General features: G+C 48.2%; 2 protein-coding genes and 1 pseudogene across 2 annotated transcripts in view; 2 read left to right on the forward strand and 1 right to left on the reverse strand.

The window, feature by feature from the left end:
- Positions 1 to 911: 911 nt before the first annotated feature.
- Positions 912 to 1159, forward strand: LOC115892276 (annotated as a pseudogene).
- Positions 1160 to 1576: 417 nt separating this feature from the next.
- On the forward strand, positions 1577 to 12359 carry DNALI1 (dynein axonemal light intermediate chain 1). Its single transcript, XM_010352672.2, has 6 exons — positions 1577 to 1731; positions 2265 to 2410; positions 4494 to 4663; positions 6738 to 6916; positions 7264 to 7428; positions 10535 to 12359. Exons 1-6 carry the CDS (start codon positions 1651 to 1653, stop codon positions 10568 to 10570), a joined length of 777 nt encoding a protein of 258 aa, XP_010350974.2. The 5' UTR covers positions 1577 to 1650; the 3' UTR covers positions 10571 to 12359.
- Positions 12317 to 15981, reverse strand: part of GNL2 (G protein nucleolar 2) — a 30209-nt gene continuing 26544 nt past the window's right edge. The window contains exons 13-16 of the mRNA XM_010352671.2: positions 14350 to 14801; positions 13774 to 13856; positions 13173 to 13264; positions 12317 to 12509 (exon numbers count right to left, since the gene is read on the reverse strand). Coding sequence (XP_010350973.2) covers positions 12357 to 12509; positions 13173 to 13264; positions 13774 to 13856; positions 14350 to 14801 — 780 coding nt within the window. The 3' untranslated portion in view covers positions 12317 to 12356. The remainder of the gene's footprint in view (positions 12510 to 13172; positions 13265 to 13773; positions 13857 to 14349; positions 14802 to 15981) is intronic.

Raw genomic sequence — 15981 nt, forward strand, 5'->3', positions numbered from 1 at the left:
CCTGAGCAGAATTCCTCCTTCTCCCACCCTCATAAGTCTGTTTTACCAGGAGGGTATATAAGCTTCTGAACTCTTTTTGGGGTGGATAATCACGCTGTGATTCTCCCCGTGTATACACTTTAAATACATTCGTATGCCTTTTCTCCAATTAATCTGCCTTTTGTGAATTGATTTTTGAGCGACTCTTCAGGGGGCAAAGGGGAAGTTTCCCATTGGCTCCTACATTCTCATTTCTCCTTTAATTAGAAAAATACTTCGGGCCAGGCGCGGTGGCTCACGCCTGTAATCCCAGCACTTTGGGAGACCGAGGCAGGCGGATCACAAGGTCAGGAGTTCGAGACCAGCCTGGCCAACGTGGTGAAACCCCATCTCTACTAAAAACACAAAAATTAGCCAGATGTGGTGGCAGGCACCTGTAATCCCAGCTACTCGGGAGGCTGAAGCAGAAGAATCGTTTTTTTGTTTTTTTTTTTTTTTTTTTTTTGAGGCAGAGTCTCGCTCTGTCGCCCAGGCTGGAGTGCAGTGGCCGGATCTCAGCTCACTGCAAGCTCCGCCTCCCGGGTTTACGCCATTCTCCCGCCTCAGCCTCCCAAGTAGCTGGGACTACAGACGCCCGCCACCTCACCCGGCTAGTTTTTTAATATTTTTTAGTAGAGACGGGGTTTCACCGTGTTTGCCAGGATGGTCTCGATCTCCTGACCTCGTGATCCGCCCGTCTCGGCCTCCCAAAGTGCTGGGATTACAGGCTTGAGCCACCGCACCCGGCCTTAGAAGAATCGTTTGAACCTGGGAGGTGGAGGTTGCAGTGAGCCAAGATCACTCCACTGCACTTCAGCCTGGGCAACAGAGCCAGACTCCGTCTCAATTTAAAAAACAAAACAAGCCCTTTCTGGCGGTAACGACCTACCCATGAGAACATGCCTCTTGCAAAGGATCTCCTTCATCCTTCCCCAGAAGAGAAGAGGAAACACAAAAAGAAACGCCTGGTGCGGAGCCCCAATTCCTACTTCATGGGTGTGAAATGCCCAGGATGCTATAAAATCACCAGTCTTTAGCCATGCACAAACGGCAGTTTTGTGTGTTGGCTGCTCCACTGTCCTCTGCCAGCCTACGAGAAAGGCATACAGAAGGATGTTCCTTCAGGAGGAAGCAGCACTAAAAGCACCCTGAATCAAGATGAGTGGGAAACAATCTCAATAAACACATTTTGGGAACAACAACAACAAAAAAACCCTTCAAAAAACCTAGGAACTCCAGATGACTTCCTTTGGGAATTGTCCCTTAATCCTTCTTGAGGAGTCAGGAGATGACTCCTGTTTTTCAGGTGACAAAATTGGGGCACGGCAAAGGTGATCTGCCCACTTCATTCAAATCGCGAGCTAGACGCAGCGCAGGGACTCGAACCAGCGTTTTCCTTGCTTCCAAGAGTACAGGGACGAACCGGTGAGCAGAAGGCCTAAGAAGCCAGGAACAAGAGGTTTCCGCCCAGGAGGCACAGAATGAAACTCGTCGGTTGTTGGCCCCGCCCCACTTCGAAGCTCCGCCCAGGCCAAGAAGCGCGGGGGCGGGAGTGAGGGGCGGTTTCCATGGTGACGGCAAACAAGGCCCACACTGGACACGGCAGCTGCTGGGCTGCTACTCGCCGCCGCCATGATTCCCCCCGCAGATTCTTTGCTCAAGTATGACACCCCTGTACTGGTGAGCCGGAACACGGAGAAACGGAGCCCCAAGGTGAGGACGGGGGCTCAGGGGACAAAGCCTCGAAACTCCAATGGGAAAAGACACGTTCCCTCACTGAGGGTCAGCAATCTCAAGGGACAGGGATTGCAGCGACTGGGAGTAAAAGGAATTGGGAAGTCGGAGAAGGAGGGTGAGAGGATTGTATAGGAAGCCCAGATGTTGGGTGTGACCCCAGAGGGCAGATTTAGGATGGGGAAGGAGATCACAGGGAGATGGATGGGGCTCACTCTTCTTCATGGTACCCGGATCCAAGAATAGATGAGGTAGTGATTTCCCCATCACCAGAGATGTGAAAGCCCATGCCTGAGCACATATGCCAGCAACACTTGTTCAAGCATTGAGTTGGGACCAGACTTAATGGCCTCCTTCAGCTCTGTGACATAATTTCTGCTGAGAAGACCGACCCAAAGTAGGCTAGGAAGAGGGGAGAACTGTGCAGAAGACCTGGAGCGATCTACAGGTTGGGGATGTGTGGAGCTGAGCTCCTGAACCATTTCCTGCCCTCACCTGTGCCTTCATCTCAGGCTCGGCTACTGAAAGTCAGCCCCCAGCAGCCTGGACCTTCAGGTTCAGCCCCACAGCTACCCAAGACCAACCTCCCCTCAGCTCCCTGTGTCCCAGATCCTACAAAGCAGGCAGAAGAAATCTTGAATGCCATACTACCCCCAAGGTAAGAAAGTAGGAGCAGTGGCTGGGAGAAGGCCTAGGCTTTGCATCGTGGATTTTGGGAGTGTGGGAGGAGGCACTCTGCCTCTGTTCCTGGCTGGGGTTTTCTCTCAGTATCACAGAGCTCCTAGAACTTACATATGGCTGGATCCTGGCACGCTGGTGGGAGACCTCTTCTCAATCTACCCTTGTTTCCTGCATGCTGTCACCCAATCTCATGGCTTTAGATACCACCTATGTGCTCCCAAATGTGTATTTCCAGCCCTGTCCTCTCCACTAAACTCCAGGCCCATATAGTCTTCTACTTCCTCATTATCTTCATGAAGATATCTAATAGACATCTCAAACTCAACATATTCAAACTAAATCGCAATTTCTTCCTCCCCCAGTCTGCTCATCCCCCGTCTTCTGAGAACTTTTTACTAGGGACTCAAACCACCTTTCATTCCTTTTGGTCACTCTCACAGCATGTGTACTATCCTTCATCACATTCTTTTGGCTCCACCTTCAAATTCTTTCCCAAATCCAACCACTTTTCACCACCTCTGCTTCCATCATATCATCTTGCTTCTCGTCACTGGTGGCCACTCGCACTGCTGCAATGGTCTCCTGTCTGAAAACACTGCTTCCACTCTGCTCCTAAAATCTATCCTCCATACAGCCCCTAAGTCATAAGTCAGATCATGCCAGTCTCTGCCCAAAACTCTTTCATGGCTTCCCATCTCAGACTAAAATCAAAAGTCCTTACAATGGCCTGGAAGATGTGGCATGATCTAGCCTATGATATATCCCTGACCTTATCTCCTGTTATTCTGTTTCTTGTTCACTGTGCTGAATCCACAGGGGCCTCACTTGCTATTTCTTTTTTTTTTTTTTTTTTTTTTGAGTCAGAGTCTCACTCTGTTGCCCAGGCTGGAGTGCAATGGCGCGATCTTGGCTCACTGCAAGCTCTGCCTCCGGGGTCATGCCATTCTCCTGCCTCAGCCTCTCGAGTAGCTGGGACTACAGGTGCCCGCCACCAAGCCCGGCTAGTTTTTTGTATTTTTAGTAGAGACGGGGTTTCACCGTGTTAGCCAGGATGGTCTTGATCTCCTGACCTCATGATCTGCCCAGCTTGGCCTCCCAAAGTGCTGGGATTACAGGCGTGAGTCACCGCGCCCGGCCCTCACTTGCTATTTCTGAAATGCCTCATTCACTCTCCCATCACAGGGCCCTGACAGCTGGTGTTTTCACTGCCAAAGATGTTCTTCCCTTGATATTCTCCTGGTTCCTTTCATTTCTTCACTCAGGTCTTTCTCAGATGTCATTTCTTCCAGGAGGCTCTCCTTGAGAATTCACTATAGCAGAGCACCCCTGTCCAACATGATCTCCTCTTCTTGCTTTTTTCTTCTGCAGCAACATGCCTTTTCATCTATTTTTATGTAATAAGTTGACAGCACAGTTTGTAAGGCTATGAGGAAAAGGGAAAACAGTGAAAGAGAGACTGTCATCTCCTCTGAGGTGGAGGTCAAAGGATGGGGATAACTTTTCAGTTGATTCCCTCCCACCAATGATGCAGAAATCCTTTCCCCCATGGCACTTCAAACTTCCTCCGTGTGATTCCACATCCTGGCCATCTCTGCCACAAGGTTCACTGTGGGGGCCTACACAGGCACACACCTTCACGAACCTCCCCGCCCCTGATACACACATCTGCCTCTTTCTCACTTACACAAGGTTCATGATGTCCTGTGTTTCCCACCCCATAAGTTGGTGGGTAGTTCCTACTGTTCAGATCAAGCAACAACCATAAATCGGTCTTCAACATGTTAGGAGGGTAAGATCTGAAATGGTGGGGAATTATTTCACAGAGGCCCGTTGCCGTGGTGGAAATTGTCCACCACCTACCCATTCCCGAGGTCCCTATGGAGGCAGCATAGCGGGTGTGGCTTTGGAACCTCACATCCCAAGGGATGGAGGTTTCTGGGTTGGTGGCAAAGCTGCCCCTCACTGCTGCTCAGGCAGAGGGTTCAAAGGGCCCTCTCTGCTCATGTGCTGGGGACCCTCGAGTCAATGGGTTTTGCTCAGTCTTGCTGTGTCTGCCACAGGGAGTGGGTGGAAGACACGCAGCTATGGATCCAGCAGGTGTCCAGCACCCCCAGCACCAGGATGGACGTGGTGCACCTCCAGGAGCAGTTAGACTTAAAGCTGCAGCAGCGGCAGGCCAGGGAAACAGGCATCTGCCCTGTCCGCAGGGAACTCTACTCACAGTGTTTTGGTGAGTGAGCCAGGTGAGGGATGGACACTACACACCCTACTGCTCCCTTCCCTTCACCTTCAGCACAGATCCAGGCCTGAGCACCCTAGAGCTGGAGCCCATCTCATACTGGAATCCCCTTTTCTCCCCCTGCCTGACCCACCCAGCAACAGCTAACTGCCCTCTTTCCCTTCCCAGTTGAAGGGGGTCAGCCCCTCCACACCTGTGGGTATCTCTCGTCAGGCAGGACAAGAGACTGAGAAAAGAAATAAGACACTGAGACAAAGTATAGAGAAAGAAAAGTGGGCCCAGGGGAGCAGTGCTCAGCATACGGAGGAACCGCACCAGCACCGGTCTCTGAGTTTCCTCAGTATTTATTGATTACTATTTTCACTATCTCAGCAAGAGGAATGCGGCAGGAGAACAGGGTGATAGTGGGGAGAAGGCCAGCAAGAAAACATGTGAGCAAAGGAATCTGTGTCACAAATAAGTTCAAGGGAAGGTACTATGCCTGGATGTGCACGTAGGCCAGATTTATGCTTCTCTCCACCCAAACATCTAAAGAGTAATAGATCAGTGTTGTGGCCAACATGTCTTGCCTCCCACCACAGGGCGATTTTTCTCCTATCTCAGAATAGAACAAATGTACAATCGGGTTTTACACCGAGACATTCAATTCCCAGGGGCAGGCAGGAGACAGAGGCTTTTGTCTTATCTCAACGGCAAGAGGCCTTCCTCTTTTACTAATCCTCCACAGCACAGACCCTTCACGGGTGTTGGGTTGAGGGACAGTCAGGTCTTTCCCATCCCATGAGGCCGTATTTCAGGCTATCACATGGGGAGAAACCTTGGACAACATCCGGCTTTCCAGGGCAGAGGTCCCTGCCCTGGACCTCCCTGCACAGCTTTCCGTAGCGCATTGTGCCCCTATTTATCGAGAATGGAGAATGGTGATGACTTTTACCAAGCATACTGCCTGTAAACATTTCGTTAACAAGGCATATCCTACACAGCCCTACATCCCTTAAACCTTGATTCCATACAACACATGTTTCTGTGAGCTCAAGGTTGGGGCAGAGTTACAGATTAACAGCATCGCAGGGCAAAGCAATTGTTCAGGGTACAGGTCAAAATGGAGTTTCTTATGCTTTTCTTTTCTACATAGACACAGTAACAGTCTGATCTCTCTCTCTTTTCCCTACACCAGCCCCACCTCTTCTACAAGTCCTCCAGCTGCCAGCCACTGTATTCTTGGCAACTTGAGTTCCTCACCCCTTAGCAGATGTTTGGAGTAAAACAAGAACTTCTATCTGTTTTTCCAAAGATTTCTATAATAAGCATGTGCTAATTTTTTAGTCAGAAAGATTAATGTTCGGTATTTACATCCATCCATCCATGAATATTTGGCCCTTGGTCCAGAAAAATATTGTGATTTGTTGTTAACCGACAGACACGAGAGATTTAAGATGCACCTCCTTGAGTGCTGGTGTCAAATGGCTGTCCCCCAGCCCAGTCTCACTGGCTCTTATGGATGCCGATCTGCAAACCACCTTCAAACTCTCAGGCAGCTGCAGGGTTTAGCAGGCTCCCCCATCCGTGTGTTGTTACGCTTCGCCCTCCAGGTCAGCATTTATGGGGAGATAGGCGGGCAAGCTCTAGACGTTGCCGTTTCCAGCCTCAAACCAATGCAGCCAAGGGGGCACGCAGGATGTCCCAGCTGCTTTAAAACAGCTGCCATCTTTAAACAGAAAAAGTCAGGTTTTTTCGAATAGTAACCAGTTTTTACCAAAGGCCAGAAGGGAGGGGACCCAGTGCTGTAAACAAACCAGAGCCTCTTGTTTCCTTTGCCCTGGACGACCCAGGTTTGCTGACTCTGTGCTACTCACAAGTGCCAAGTTCAGAGGAGTCACTGTATGGCAAGGCTCTTTGGGCCACTGAAGGCAGCCTCCCTGAGGCCCTTCTCTGAGGCTTTGTACTTTGTCTCCAAGCGAGAACACCCTAATGTCCTTCCCAAGAGGAAGGGTGTTTGCAGTAGACATAGTGCAAGCCCCCTCCCCACGCCCTGTCTGATCTCATGGTGTGTGTGCATTGGAAGATGAGTTGATCCGGGAGGTCACCATCAACTGTGCGGAGAGGGGGCTGCTGCTGCTGCGAGTCCGGGACGAGATCCGCATGACCATCGCTGCCTACCAGACCTTGTACGAGAGCAGCGTGGCGTTTGGCATGAGGAAGGCACTGCAGGCTGAGCAGGGGAAGTCAGACATGGAGAGGAAAGTGAGTGGGGTTTACCGTGACCCTTGGCCCCGTCTCTTCTGTAAACCTCAGGGCTACGTGCTTATCATTCCAGCACTACATTCTGGCCTCCTAAGGTGCTCTCCTGACAGTCACGACACTTGGACCTGCATCACCTCAGTGAGGGACCCCTGGTTGAGTATGATGGCCAGCCTGGTGGTCTTGGCAGAGTTGTCTCCACTGTGGACGCTCCGTGCCAGGCACTGACCTCCCACCGGGTGGCAGTATATACCCTGGCAATGTCTTATGTCCCATGTCCCTTCCACCCAGGCTCACACCATTCCATTCACCTGGCGACATCCCAGGATGACTGGTCATTCTCTCCTCAGATTGCAGAATTGGAGACGGAAAAGAGAGACCTGGAGAGGCAAGTGAACGAGCAGAAGGCAAAATGTGAAGCCACCGAGAAGCGGGAGAGCGAGAGGCGGCAGGTGGAGGAGAAGAAGCACAATGAGGAGATTCAGTTCCTAAAGCGGACGAATCAGCAGCTAAAGGTAATCAATGCGCAGGCTGGGGTGGAGGTGCCCACCGCCCCGAGACCCAGCCCCACGGGCCAGGCATTCGGTTCCTTTTCCATGGCTTTTAAATGTTTGTCCACATGCACTGCCAAAGAATAAAGGAAGCTGACTTTGGTGGTGGGAGAAGGGGAGGGCTCCAGAGGGGGTCTCTATGCTAAACTCCAAATCTCTGAGGCGCCTCAGCCTGGCTCTCCAGTGGAGGATTCTTCCCCCTGGAAAAAAGTTGCCCATCCTCAAGGAAGAGGTGGATATGGCAAAAAGTGAAACTCCGTTCCCCTGGAAGCTGGTATGTTGGGGGAGAGCAGGGCTCCAGCTGGCTTGCATGGTAGTGCTGTCCCATGGCTGTCTCCTCTGAGGCACTGTTTTAGGGCATAACCAGGGAAGAAGTCAGAACCAGTGAGCAGCAGGGCCCTTTGAGAGGAAGAACCATTTCAAATCAGAAACCTTCCCCAGGAACGTGGTCGGGGAACCCAGGCATAGGTGCTCTTCCTCGAAGCCCAGTGCCAGCAGTGGTCTTTTATCTAGCTGAGGTCATGGGAGGGAGGGGGCTGCTGGACACAGCTGGGCAGGAGGCCATGCTACCGGCACTGCACCTCCCAGCTGTTTGGTCCAAAGGTTCTCAAAAGGTAGGCCCCAGACCAGCATCATCCTCACCTGGCAAATGAAGCAAGACAAATTACTGGACCCACCCCAGATCTACCGAATCAGAAAATTTGGGGTTGGGGTTCAGCAATGTGCTTTAACAAGGTCTCAGGTGATTCTAATGTTTGCAGAAGTTTGAGCATCACTGTTCTGGAGAGATGGCCTACTGACATTTAGTGGCTTTCTCCCACGGCCCTGGCCAAAGGACCCTGGATGGATTTCCCTCTCCTCCCTAGACTCAGATAGAAACCTTATGGTCTTGACATTGGCAGGCTTGTTAGGTCTACACACCAGCAGGACTGGCCATTTGCAATAAAGAAGGCTTTCTATTAACCACTACTGGAACTTTTCTTGTTGCTGAAAAGTTAAACAAAAAGAAAAGCAAGAAACTTTCACAGCCATAGATGAATCTGTTTCCTTAGCAGCCTCTGAGGCTGCTTTCCTTAACTGCCATATTCCTTTTTCACAAGCCTGAGTTCCCCAGTTCTTCCTGGATTAGCAACAAGAGCAAACCAAATACCTTACCATATTTCTAACATTTAAAAGCAATCTTGTAATCTCCAGGTTGAAAGATTCTTTAGAAGTGGGCATTTTAAATTTTTTTTTTTTTTTTTTTTTTTTGAGACAGAGTTTTGCTCTTGTTGCCCAGGCTGGAGTGCAGTGGCATGATCTCGACTCATTGCAACCTCTGCCTCCCGGGTTGAAGCAATTCTCCTGCCTCAGCCTCCCAAGTAGCTGGGATTACAGGCGCCCACCACCATGCCTGGCTAATTTTTTGTATTTTTAGTAGAGATGGGGTTTCACCATGTTGGCCAGGCTGGTCTCGAACACCTGACCTCAGGTGATCCACCTGCCACAGCCTCCCAAAAGTGCTGGGATTACAGGTATGAGCCACCGTGTCCAGCCTTTTTTTTTTTTTTTTTTTTGAGATGGAGCTTCGCTCTTGTTGCCCAGGCTGGAGTGCAATCTTGGCTCACTGCAACCTCTACCTCCCATGTTCAAGCATTCTCCTACCTCAGCCTCCCAAGTAGTTGGGATTACAGACATGTGCCAGCATGCCCAGCAAATTTCTGTATTTTGAATAGAGATAGGGTTTCACCATGTTGGTCAGGCTGGTCATGAACTCCTGATCTCACGTGATCCGCCCACCTTGGCCTCTCAGAGTGCTGGAATTACAGGCGTGTAACACAGAAAGTGAGCTGTTTTTATTGGCTCAAAACTGCAATTGCAAATAAAGCAGCTTTGCTGTCCCCAGGCTAGACCTACCTACAGATCTGTCCAGTATTATTTTATTGGCTGCCAGAGGAACATAGTAAATAACTCCCAAGTGTCTTAAGCTTTACGTAAAGAGGGACAGCTCTGGCGGGGTGCGGTGGCTCACACGTGTAATCCCAGCACTTCAGGAGGCCGAGGTGGGTGGATCACCTGAGGTCAGGAGTTTGAGACCAGCCTGGCCAACATGGTGAAACCCCATTTCTACTAAAAATACGAAAAGTAGCTGGGCGTGGTGATGTGCGCCTATAATCCCAGCTACTCAGGAGGCTGAGGCAGGAGAATCACTTGAACCCGGGAAGCAGAGGTTGTAGTGAACCGAGATCATGCCATCACGCTCCAACCTGGGTGACAAGAGCAAAACTCCGTTCCCCACCTGCACCCCCCCCCAAAAAAAGGGACAGCTCTGTATTCACTGGCAGCATTTCTCTAATTAGGTGTCCAGTTGTCTCAGTGGCTGAAAATTTTCCCAGTTTCTCAAACCTCTGGTCCCAGCAGAACTCCCAGGATCTTAAACAAGAGAGCCATTTTTTTTTTTTTTTTTTGAGATGGAGTCTCACTCTGTCACCCAGGCTGGAGTGCAGTGGTGTGATCTCGGCTCACTGCAAGCCCCTCCTTTCGGGTTCATGCTATTCTCCTGCCTCAGCCTCTGGAGTAGCTGGGACTACAGACGCCTGCCACCACGCCCAGCTAAGTTTTGTATTTTTAGTAGAGACGGGGTTTCACCATGTTAGCCAGGATGGTCTCAATCTCCTGACTTCGTGATCCGCCTGCCTCAGCCTCCCAAGGTGCTGGGATTACAGGCATGAGCCACTGTGCCCGGCCAGAGAGCCAAATATTTAACTTAGCAGACATATTCTGGCCTGAAATCTGAGCCATGAAAAGCCCTTACAACAATGCATTCAATATCCTTGTCAATGCTTTATATCATACCCGGAGCCATTATTGTGTGGAAACCAGGACAGCTCTGGCATCTCCTCATGTACTAAGACTGTATGCCAAGCCAGAAATTAGCTAATCTAGAAAATATGGATTTGGGGATCAAGGGGAAAAAGAACGCTTGGAGTGACAGCATTTGGATTATTCTTCCCAGACTTTTATCACCTCTTAGCTATTTGTATCAGGCTGCAAGTTTCAAGTATTAATGGAGTTTGTTTTCGTTTTTCAGGCCCAACTGGAAGGCATTATTGCACCAAAGAAGTGATAATTTCCACATGATAATTTCCAACAAGACACTTGGGAGTTATTTACTATGTTCCTCTGGCAGCCAATAAAATCATCATAAGCCCTTTGTAATAAAAAGCTAGTTTCCTGAGTGAACAAGCTACACCCTCCCCTAACCACCACCTAGGTATTTGTCAGAAGTCACACTATTGCTCCAATGTCATGAAACACCTAAGGTCTGCCAGCCAGCCTCCTGGCTGGGCAATGAAAGATGGTGTGGCCCTGTTAGTCTAAGTGTGTGGCTTCCTAGTCAGCCTTGGGATCTGCCAGCTCAAATTCTAAGAAAGTAACTGCTATCTTGTCATCACTCTATACCAATACTTACTTCTGGCCAAATGAATCTGCTTCTCTGCCCCTCAAGCTTTTAGTTCACAATTCGTCTTCTACCTTAACTTGGGCTTCCTGCGCCTCTGGCCTTCCTTATTTAATGTCTTCTTATCCCTGCTTGAATGCATTTCTAACTCATTTTGGAGCTTTGGTTTTCTAATGTATTATCCACACCTGCCAGTCAACTGAACCCCTTCCTCCTCGGTTTCAGACTGCCTACGTTAGGAAACGATGGCAGAGTCAACCCTATGGCTTTGGAGAAAGTAAATGTTTGCCAGAAAGGAATACTAGTCACAGTGGCCTTTGTGAGTTGTCTGCAACTCAGCTCTTCCCCCAGCACCGATCTGTTCCCCTTATCCTGCAGAAAATCAAGCCCTGACTCTGCACCCCCCTAAGTAGTGATGTTAATTAACTGAAGAGGTAACCAAATGCAGGTCTAATGACTAATGATTGGAGTATGGCTGCTAGACAACTGCATTTTAGTATTTCTCTTCCACTCTCCTGGTTTTGTAGACCCAGAAGACTGAATGAGTGACATAAATCTTTAGTTCGGGGCAAGGCAGGATGGGCTAGGGTGGTAAGCTGGAGAACTTCCACCCTTCGGTTAGGCTGCACAAGTAACATTACCTAAAAGGCACTAACATGCTCAGCTTCCCCGGAAAGAGGTGTGAGAAGGGACTCTCCTTAGCAGAGCTTCCATCTGTCATCTGTCTTGGGTCCAGTGAGCTTCAAGGCTCACAATGGAAGCACTGTCGTTCCCCCAGAAAAGCTGTGTTCCCCAAGCTGAACACACCATACACATTCTCATCTGGAATCTAAGGGGCAGCTTTTACCCTGATCCAGTATCCTGAGGAATTTTAAGGCTCTACTCAAATGACCTGCCTGTGTTGTCATTTCCATGGGAAAGAACTCTTTCCACGAGATCTGCTAGTTCCAGGACTCTACGACAGGAATGTATGTGTAGTAAGTGGGTCCACTTCACAGACTCATTGAGGCAGAAATTACTGTAGCTTTCTCCTATTTCTTCCATACCCAGCCTTCTTGTATCTCAAAGGCCAGGCTGTGTACACTAACGTCCTTGAAATTTGCAGTTCAGTATGCTTCTATTCCAAATCACTCATTACCAACAAAAAAGAAATACCACCCTTTCCATTTTGTAGACCTCATCCCCTATTTCTGTCAGACATTTATATGACAGGGTGACTGTGGATGAACCTCTTAGTTCATCCACAGTCTACCTGAAGTGCTAGACTTTCAAGACTCTTATCACTGAAATCCTTAAGGGTGAGGAGGCTTTATTTCCCTAGCACTGGTGAAGGGCTTCAACTGTCAAACCTCAGAACCAATGCATTATGGCCTTAGAAATGCCAATGGGGCAGGAAGAAAACACAATTTCTAATTGCATGTTTTTGTACAATTTAATAAAAACCTTTTAAACATTACTGATTTTGTCTGAATTTTTTGCGTTTCTGTTTCTGTCCCTCTGAGTCACTGGTCTTCTTTTTGTTCCTGTTCCTATTTTTCACGTTGTGTGTTTCATAGTAGCGCACACCAACTTTTTTCGGCCGTTGCTGCCGTACTGCTCGCCTCCGCTGTAAAAAATGGCAAGAAAAGATGAAGGAAAAAAAAAAAAATCCTGAAAGTCATTCACAAAACAGGAGTCTCTGCTTCTCATCTCTGTGTTCTATTTCCCGTGCTGCTTCCACAGCTACTGAAAGCAGTGCTAATGAGGGAGGGCTCCCCCTTAGACCTAAGGTTACTCTTCCATTGTGACTTATGAATCTCCAAGTTACAAATCCACATGTGATCCAACCCTTATCCAATGCGAGAATCTGTTCTGCATCACTCCTGACAAGTCCCCTGCAGCAAGACTGAGCGCTGCTAACCACTCCCCTCCCCAGAAGGCCCTCTCCAGCTCTGAACAGCTCAGCTCCAAAGCTGTCCTTCACAGAGGTCAGTGATCTGCCCAAAACAGATCAGCTCATCGGATCGTTTCCCTTGGGACTAGAAACTGACTCCTCTAGAGGACAGTCCACCGGTGTGGAGATGTTGATTAGAAACTCCTAAAACATATGACATGGACTCAAGGACTTTCATCCAGCGGGCCAGCCCCGACCCTATTTATCTGGCCTCAACTAGGTCAACGAGGACTGGGGTTCTTGGGATTCAGCTCTAGACCATTTGTTTCAGTGGGTCTTGACAACTGGGGTTCTATTTACTCTACTTGGGCCACACTTAAGACCTACAACACTTACTTCTTTTGATGTAAGCACCCTGGGAGCTTTATTTGAATGTTCCTGTTCCTCTTCCCTTTGTGCCTTCCGCTTCTTTCCCTTTTTGGAAGGTGCTGGATACAAACAATACACAAACAGGAATTTTCTACTGAAAATTTGTCTATAAATCCAATGGTGGGAACAAGCTTGATGTATCAGAAGGAGGTCACCCAATGTGGACAGAGCAGGTGAGCAGAGTGGTGAGTAAAGCAGGCCAAGGGGAGGCCACCAGGTCAGCATGCCCTGAGCCATGCTCTCAATGTGGAAGCTGATGGTCAAATGGAGGAAAGGATAAATGCAGGAAACACGCCCTCTTCTTTGTCTGTGGACCCACCCTTGGATTCTAAGGTTAATGATGAACCCTTTCTAGGAAGTTTCCTGAATTGTCAATTTAATCCTAAAAAATGTGCAGAATGAAAAGTGGATAATTCAATTTGCATAACAGTATGTAAATTTAAAGTAATCTGCCAGATATGACAAACATTTATGTGGATGACTGAGATAATTTGGAGACTGAACTTAGGTTTCTCAAAACTCTAAAGACACAAATTATATCTAAATGATTGAAATAATTTATCTTCACCTGTATCATCTACATGTTCTTCCAGCGTTTTTCTTTGTTCTTCAGGTATTGCAAATATCTTTTCACTCAGTCCCTTGGATATCCTGAAACAGAAAGCAAAGTAACATTCCTCCTCTCACTCCCCCAAATCACATGCTGACCTGGAGACCTGCGACAAACTCACAGACTCAAGAAACCCCACTCCTATCCATGTAGTTATCACCAGTGGAAGAAGTGAACATCCAACATATTTGTAACTCCCTGGGTGTTTCTAAAGCTTCTCATACTGCAGGCAGCTGAATTTTACAAAATTTACAGCTCACTTTTTTAAAATGGCAATAACAGCCAAATGTGGTGGTGCACACCTGTAGTCCCAGCTACGTAGGAGGCTGAGATGAGAGGACTGCTTGAGCCCAGGAGAGTGAGGCCAGTCTAGGCAACAAAGCGAGACCCCGTCTCAAAAAGCAAACAAACAAAAAACCTAATCAAATAAACAAATGGCAATAACCCCATGTAAAAATATGGCTCCGGTACTCATGGCAAAGTTTTGGGAAAGGAATGAATAATCTGCAATTTGTGAGAAGATGAAAATATTACCTGACTGCTGAAAACTTTTTGGCTTTGGCTTTGTCCAGAAACTTCTGGTATTTGGCAATCTTCTCATCCAGGGCTTTAATAACGGCTTTGGTGTCGTTTCCCACATGTTCCTCCTCAGGCTCCGAGGAAGACTCTTCTGCATCATCTCTTTGTTGCTCCTGTTCCTCCTCCTCTTCATCAGAAAAGCTCTCAAGCTCTTCCTCAAGATCTGACACCTCCACAGGAACCAGGTCATCCCCAGAAAACTGAGGCACCACGTTGATTTTACCAAAGTTCTGCCGAACCCGTGTGAGAATCTGCTGCATCTCTGTGTTAGTATCACAGTGACCGTTCTCTTCTGTTTCTTCCTTAATGACAGATTCTGACCCCTCACCTGCAGTTTCTGTGACTTCCTTGCCTGGATTCTTTCGGGCTGCTTCTGGGACAACTTCCAAAGATGGGGAGGGTGGAAGCTATTAAAGGGTGGAAATGGGGGAGAGAAATAGAATCAGAAAATGAAAAATGGAATTTCTGAACTCACACCTTGCTCTTAAACAGTCCTCTTCTCAGGACTAAGGGAAGGTATTGAAAACACCCAAATTTGAGTCATTTCATTGATCTATTTTTAAACCAATGTACATTAAGCCCAGAGACCAGTACTAGGATCAAAGGAATATATATGTAGTTCCATAGGATGAGCCAACTAAGACTATTTAAACCATTAAAACCAACCAATGATTTACCATAGACAAGCAAGGCTCCCTAGACCTTCCAAAGGGAATTGTTGATATAAGCACATGCAAAATCAACACAACAACTACATAAAAATGAAGGCCAGGCTGGATGTGAAAGACTAGAACAGTACTCAGGCATTTGAGGAGGTCCTCTGATTTAAATGTATCCCCCAAAATTCATACACTGGAAACTGGTATGGTTTGGCTGTGTCCAAATCTCATCTTGATTTGTAGTTCCCATAATCCCCATGTGTTGTGGGAACGACCCGGTGGGAGGTAACTGAATTATGGGGGTGGGTCTTTCCCATGCCGCTCTTGTTATGAGTAAGTCTCATGAGATCCGATGGTTTTATAAAGGGCATTTTCCCGGCACACGCACTCTTGCCTGATGCCATGTAAGACATACCTTTGTTCCTCCTTCACCTTCCGCCATGATTGTGAAGCCTCCCCAGCCATGTGGAACTGTGAGTCCATTAAACCTCTTTTTCTTTATAAATGAACCTGTCACAGGTATTTCTTCATAGCAGTATGAAAATGGACTGATACAGAAACTTAAGGCCCAATGCAGCAAGTGTTGGGAGGTGAGGCCTAATAAGAGGTAATTAGATCATGAGGGCTCCACCCCCATGAATAGACTGATGTGATCTTGGGGGTGGGTTAGTTATTTTAAGAGTGAGTCTGTTGGCCGGATGTGGTGGCTCACGCCTATAATCCCAGCACTTTGGGAGGCCAAGGTGGGCGGATCACAAGATCAGGAGTTCAAGACCAGCTTGACCAACATGGCGAAACCCCACCTCTACTAAAAATACAAAAATTAGCTGGGCATGGTGGCATATGCCTGTAATCTCAGCTACTCAGGAGGCTGAGGCAGGAAAATCATTTGAACCCAGGAGGCAGAGGTTGCAGTGAGCCGAGATCG

This window comes from Rhinopithecus roxellana, chromosome 12 (assembly GCF_007565055.1).
Source record: "Rhinopithecus roxellana isolate Shanxi Qingling chromosome 12, ASM756505v1, whole genome shotgun sequence".
Lineage (NCBI taxonomy): Eukaryota > Metazoa > Chordata > Mammalia > Primates > Cercopithecidae > Rhinopithecus > Rhinopithecus roxellana.

Coding starts and splice junctions, on each gene's coding strand:
- DNALI1 (XM_010352672.2), top strand. CDS start 1,651: ATGATTCCCCCCGCAGATTCTTTGCTCAAGTATGACACCCCTGTACTG. Junction 2,411..4,493: donor AATGCCATACTACCCCCAAG/GTAAGAAAGTAG, acceptor TGTCTGCCACAG/GGAGTGGGTGGAAGACACGC. Junction 6,917..7,263: donor AGTCAGACATGGAGAGGAAA/GTGAGTGGGGTT, acceptor TTCTCTCCTCAG/ATTGCAGAATTGGAGACGGA.